Source organism: Sinocyclocheilus anshuiensis, unplaced genomic scaffold (genome assembly GCF_001515605.1).
Source record: "Sinocyclocheilus anshuiensis isolate Anshui unplaced genomic scaffold, SAMN03320099.WGS_v1.1 scaffold1132, whole genome shotgun sequence".
Classification (NCBI taxonomy): Eukaryota; Metazoa; Chordata; class Actinopteri; order Cypriniformes; family Cyprinidae; genus Sinocyclocheilus; species Sinocyclocheilus anshuiensis.
In genome coordinates, this window is record NW_015552678.1 from 402,237 (window position 1) to 407,291 (window position 5,055).

Here is a 5,055-nt window from a genome sequence, read left to right on the forward strand (position 1 = left end):
TTTTGACTTTTTTTTTTTTTTTTTTTTTGTGGTGGAAGCAGATAGACTTCACAGATTAACTAATACACAAGGACAGAGCTCTACCTCTTCTTGTGCTGTACTGTCCCGCACTGGGTCCGTTCGTATTAATGCCTTTAGAGCAGTTCTTTAACAATCAATATCTGCATATTAGCATCCGTTAAACAGCATCGTTCACTGTCTAATACATTTGCATTTCAAGATCTTCTTGAATGCGTTCTGGAAGTCTTTGTTAAAGTACGCGTATATGATGGGGTTCAAAAGTGAGTTGGAGTATCCGAGCCAGTTAATGACCGCCCTCAACCACTCAGGCATGAAACAGTCTTGACAGAAAGGCAAAACAAGCGCCACGATGAAGAAGGGCAGCCAGCAGAAAATGAACGTGCCCATAATGATTCCCAGAGTCTTGACCGTTTTGCGCTCTCTGGCCAGAGCCACTTTGCGCTTCGCTTCCGTGTTTTTCTCGTTTCTGCTCTCGAAGCACGGCTGAGGGTTGTTGGGCAGGCTCAGGTGGTTTCTGGAGACGGTCTGAACTTCTGTAATCTCGAACGACTCTCCGTCGTCCGAGTGTTTCAGCGCTCCGTTTACGCAGGAGCCCGGCTGCGGCTCCACGCTTCGCCTCCAAGTTTTGCTCACCTCGCCGTTCGCTTTCCTCGGGAACAGCGCCGGAGACACCGCCAGGCATTTGTCCGAGATTTTAGCTTTCTCGGTTTTCTTCACGGTTTTCCTTATGCGAAACCTCGCCGCTCGGAATATCCGCCCGTAGAGGACCAGCATGAGGATGAGGGGGATGTAGAAAGCTCCAAAAGTTGAGTAGATGGTGTACCCGTGGTCTTGGCTGATTGTGCACGCGTCGGGATCTGCACGGTCCTCTGGTTTCCTCCAGCCCAACATGGGAGGAATGGAAATGGAAAATCCTATTAGCCAAGTGAGGCTGATCAAGATAGCCGCTCGTCTCGGGGTCCTTTTATTCACATAGTCTATGGGATCGGTGATGGCCCAGTATCTATCCAAAGCGATTGCGCACAGGTGCAGGATGGAAGAGGTGCAGCACAACACGTCTAGAGAGATGAATATATCACACATCTCCTGTCCCAAAGTCCATTTGTTCAGAACCTGATACAGGGCTGCCATGGGTAGCACTAGAACCGACACCATGAGGTCTGTGACGGCCAGGGAGCCGATGAGATAGTTGGCCACATTCTGAAGCGATCTCTCCAAAGCGATGGCAGCGATGACACACGCGTTTCCCAATATGGCAAACAGAATTAACGCGGCCAGGAAAAGCGAGCCGATTATTTGGTAACTCAAAGCAACTTCGCTAACTGTCGTCGCGTTCCCGCTCCAGTCTTGGCTTTCTGTGGTGTTGTTGTAACTCTCCATGGTGAGAGCGGTCACTCAGAGACAGTCCCTCGCGCCGGTCACCTCGCTGCTCTGAAGACGCATGGCGGGCTCCGGGCTCCGGGCTCAGGAAGTGCTGCACGCTCGAGCTGCTATCATTGGCGCCCAGTGACGAAGTGATTTCATTTATACGAGTCGTGCTAAGTGCGTCAGAGATGGCTGAGGAGAGGTTGGCGCGCGCACTTCGCAGAGCGGCCGTGCAAGCTTTACAGCAGGACAAAGTTGTCCTTTCGGATGTGCAGTGTTCTAGTACAATATGTTTTGAGATATTCAACAGTTGCTGTTATGAAAGTTGCGCAGGCAAATTCAACAACGTGCTGCGTCTGGTAAATTGTTTCTTAGTTGCTTGTTTTGCTGACAAAGGCACATTTTCTGCAAACATGTTGTATGAAGATCGATTGTATTTCTTCACACAGCCATCTGAAACGTTTTTATTTGTTTATTATTTTGCAGTGAAAAAGTCCTTGCACTCTTTCAACCAATTCGATTTTCGTTGCAGATAAAGAAAATCAGCTTGAAATCTGGAACTTGAGACAAATCAATGTGTATAAGTTGAATTGTTGGAAATAAAGATAATTATGACGAAAGGATAAAAAATACAGTGCATATAGCTAGATCTGATGAATAAATTACAATAAATTAAAAATGTGTATACAAATAGTGTCATAGGCTATTATATGATCATTAGACTCTAAAAAAGTCGTAACCAGCAATTGTTGCCTTAATTAGCTATTTTTACCTGTTTTGATTAATAAAAAATGAGTTTTGCTTATATTAATGTACTTAGGTTGATTCAGTGATGCTAAATAATATTTTTTGATTGGAATAATAGGCTACCAGTTAATTTAGAACAATTTTTAGGTTACCATTTTTTTCAGTAATATATCATGACAGTAATCATGTTTTGAATATCACAAACCTTTTGATGATTATCAGATTTATTGTAATAGTGTACTCCATAGGCCTATGACTTTTGTTGCAGAGATGCGTCGGGAAAATGCACTTTCAGCACCGCGGACAGTTCCATGGGTTCCCCAGAACGGAAATCTGCTGCCATCTGGTGAGAACATGGCAAAAAGATGAAAGAAAATAATGAGGACGCATTGTGGAACGAGACCCCTCTTCCCAACGATTCAGATCACTCTTGACTTCATGCAGCATAGACTTTCCTTCTCCCACCTCATTTAATACTGAAAAAGTGATGGAATATAAATAATATCAATGCGTTTTTTTTTACTACGGCTATCGCAAAGCCTATCAATATGCATGATTAATCATGAAAAATGTGCGATAACGTGCTTACGTAACCTTACGTAATGCCATTCAACTTGTATGTGTCTTTGAAAACATGCCAAAGTTGTGAGAGGTGTGAAAAAAAAACTGAGCTCAACGAAAGTTTGCATATATTCAAAACTGTGCAGAGGACAATTAAAGAGACATCCCCATTTTACTCTTTATGCCCTTTACTATGGAGGACATAAGCTAAGACGTTTGTCGCATTAAAAAAATATTATTATTCAATATTATCAAAAATATTATTATTATTATTATTATTATTATTATTATTATTATTATAAACGTATTATTCATTTCTTTGCTTGCCATTAAGAGTTTAGATATCTTTCACTGTTTTACATGTATCTTTTATCTGTTTCCATCAATGAAGTTGAAAAAATGCAATATTCAATATCCAAATAATTAAGATAATAATATCACAGCTGAATAATCTATTAATGGTTGGAATTTATGCAATGTGTTTTGTTTAAAATAATTAACTTATAACTGATTTAACATTTTCTTGAAATTACCTAAAAAAAAAATCCATATTAACAACTATTTTGTTATCCACTGTAAAATATCATTACATTTTAAAAAGATATCATTAAAATATACATACATTTAAAAATATTTTAATATGAATTAAATATTAAGAATATATTAATAATTATATTAATATTATATAATATTTAATTCCAATTATAATTGTTTAAATAAAATAATCGTTTAAAACTTGCCCTTCTAACTTAATGACTGTATGGGGAAAAAAAAGAAAAATGAAGCGTCAAGTAGAAGCCACACATGCAAATTGTATAAAATGACCACAGATTTCGTTTCGTGACTGTCATATTCTCATATGCTGCCGATTGTTCAGACAGAAAAAGAGCTGATGGTGTCTGTTGAAAAAGGTTGGTCTAGTTATTTCACCTAATTTTGCCACCCTTATAACACAATGCATGTATTGTGGGTTGTTTGAATTCTATAGGCCCCCAGAGACAATCGGGTCACTGAACTGCCACTATTTAGGGGGCTTTACCTTTGTCAACAGTGCAAAATACCTCAGGGGGCCAGTATGTTCCTGCTCACCTCTTCAACAATGAACTCAAATGTTTCCTGGCCTGTTGTAGAGTTGGGCACAGTGGGGTGGGGGGGTGTTTCGGTTCAACAGTGAGTTGTCCGATCTGAGATGGACTCACATGGAGAAGAGGACCTTGGGCGCACGGCGGAGGCCCTGTGTTTGGAGGTCAGGCCTCTGCAGAAGGCCAAACTTGGAGCCAGACTAGCCCACAGGAAGACGTTCAGTCTGAACTATACAAATGCCCACCGGGAGACTCATTACAGGGGGCAAAACTCCCCTCGAGGATACTCTGATCTGCACTTTCCAGACTGTGATCTCCAGGCAGGGCATATGCTGAGGTCCACAGCCAGCCAGCAGGCCTCCACTTCCCCATGCCATAGAACAAGCCCTCCTCCCTATAGCAGGACTGTGATGCTTTCGAGGAGGTCTGATCAAGAACCTGTTAGGTCAGATATTATTAGGGGCTCACGAATCCCTCATGAGGATCAGGAAGCGGGCGGCTCCTTCAACCACAGAGCTCCTCTGATGTCTCTCAGCAGCTCTGAGGAGGAACAGGAGGCTGGAGAACAGGCTGGCAGAGCTCCAGCAGGGCTCAGCGTGGCTTCAGCCCTGCTTACACCCACTCCCACTGGGGAACACAGGCTGGGTAAGAGAGAGAGGAAGCGACTGAAGAGCCTGAGGAGGAGACAGAGGAGGAGAGAGAGCCAGCAGCAGGAGAACGTGCAGGTGAAACAGAAACGCAATCAAGCATGTATTTACACACTCAGACATGCTGTCTGAGCTGTAATAGGACCGAAGCTTTTCTGTCAGAATATTAGCTCTTTTCAGCTGCATTTCTAGAGACGCGAACACTGACAGCAAATGAAGATAAGAAAAACTTATTTGCAATTGTTAAGTCTCTGTCAAATGTGATACAAATGAAAAAGTCAAACAATGCAACAATTAGAAGACAATATTCTATGAAGTTGTAATATTTTTTGTTAATTTAGAGCCAAGGATTAAATTATTATAGAATAAATAACTTGTCTAGTTAATAAATAAAATTGATTTAATTGATTTATCATCAGCTTTTCAAGTGTGATGGAAAAACTAATCATTAAATAAGTAATAATGTAAAATTAAAATAAATTATTTTATAATGAAAACTCAAAATGAAAAACTTAAAAAAATATATATATATTTGTAATATTTTATTTCATGAGTTTATGTTGATGCTGCATGTTTATTGTCTATATTTGCTACATATTTCTACAAGACCTTACATATAATATATATATATA

The 5,055-nt window shown here is 40.6% G+C and overlaps 2 protein-coding genes across 2 annotated transcripts in view; one reads left to right on the top strand and one right to left on the bottom strand.

Moving 5' to 3' along the window:
- Window positions 1-37: 37 nt before the first annotated feature.
- Window positions 38-1,471, bottom strand: htr1aa (5-hydroxytryptamine (serotonin) receptor 1A a). Its single transcript, XM_016459207.1, has one exon. It carries the CDS (start codon window positions 1,399-1,401, stop codon window positions 193-195), a length of 1,209 nt encoding a protein of 402 aa, XP_016314693.1. The 5' UTR covers window positions 1,402-1,471; the 3' UTR covers window positions 38-192.
- Window positions 1,472-1,574: 103 nt separating this feature from the next.
- Window positions 1,575-5,055, top strand: part of rnf180a (ring finger protein 180a) — an 8,863-nt gene continuing 5,382 nt past the window's right edge. Inside the window, exons 1-2 of the mRNA XM_016459191.1 lie at window positions 1,575-1,745; window positions 3,884-4,501. Coding sequence (XP_016314677.1) covers window positions 1,575-1,745; window positions 3,884-4,501 — 789 coding nt within the window. The remainder of the gene's footprint in view (window positions 1,746-3,883; window positions 4,502-5,055) is intronic.

Coding starts and splice junctions, on each gene's coding strand:
- htr1aa (XM_016459207.1), bottom strand. CDS start 1,401: ATGGAGAGTTACAACAACACCACAGAAAGCCAAGACTGGAGCGGGAAC.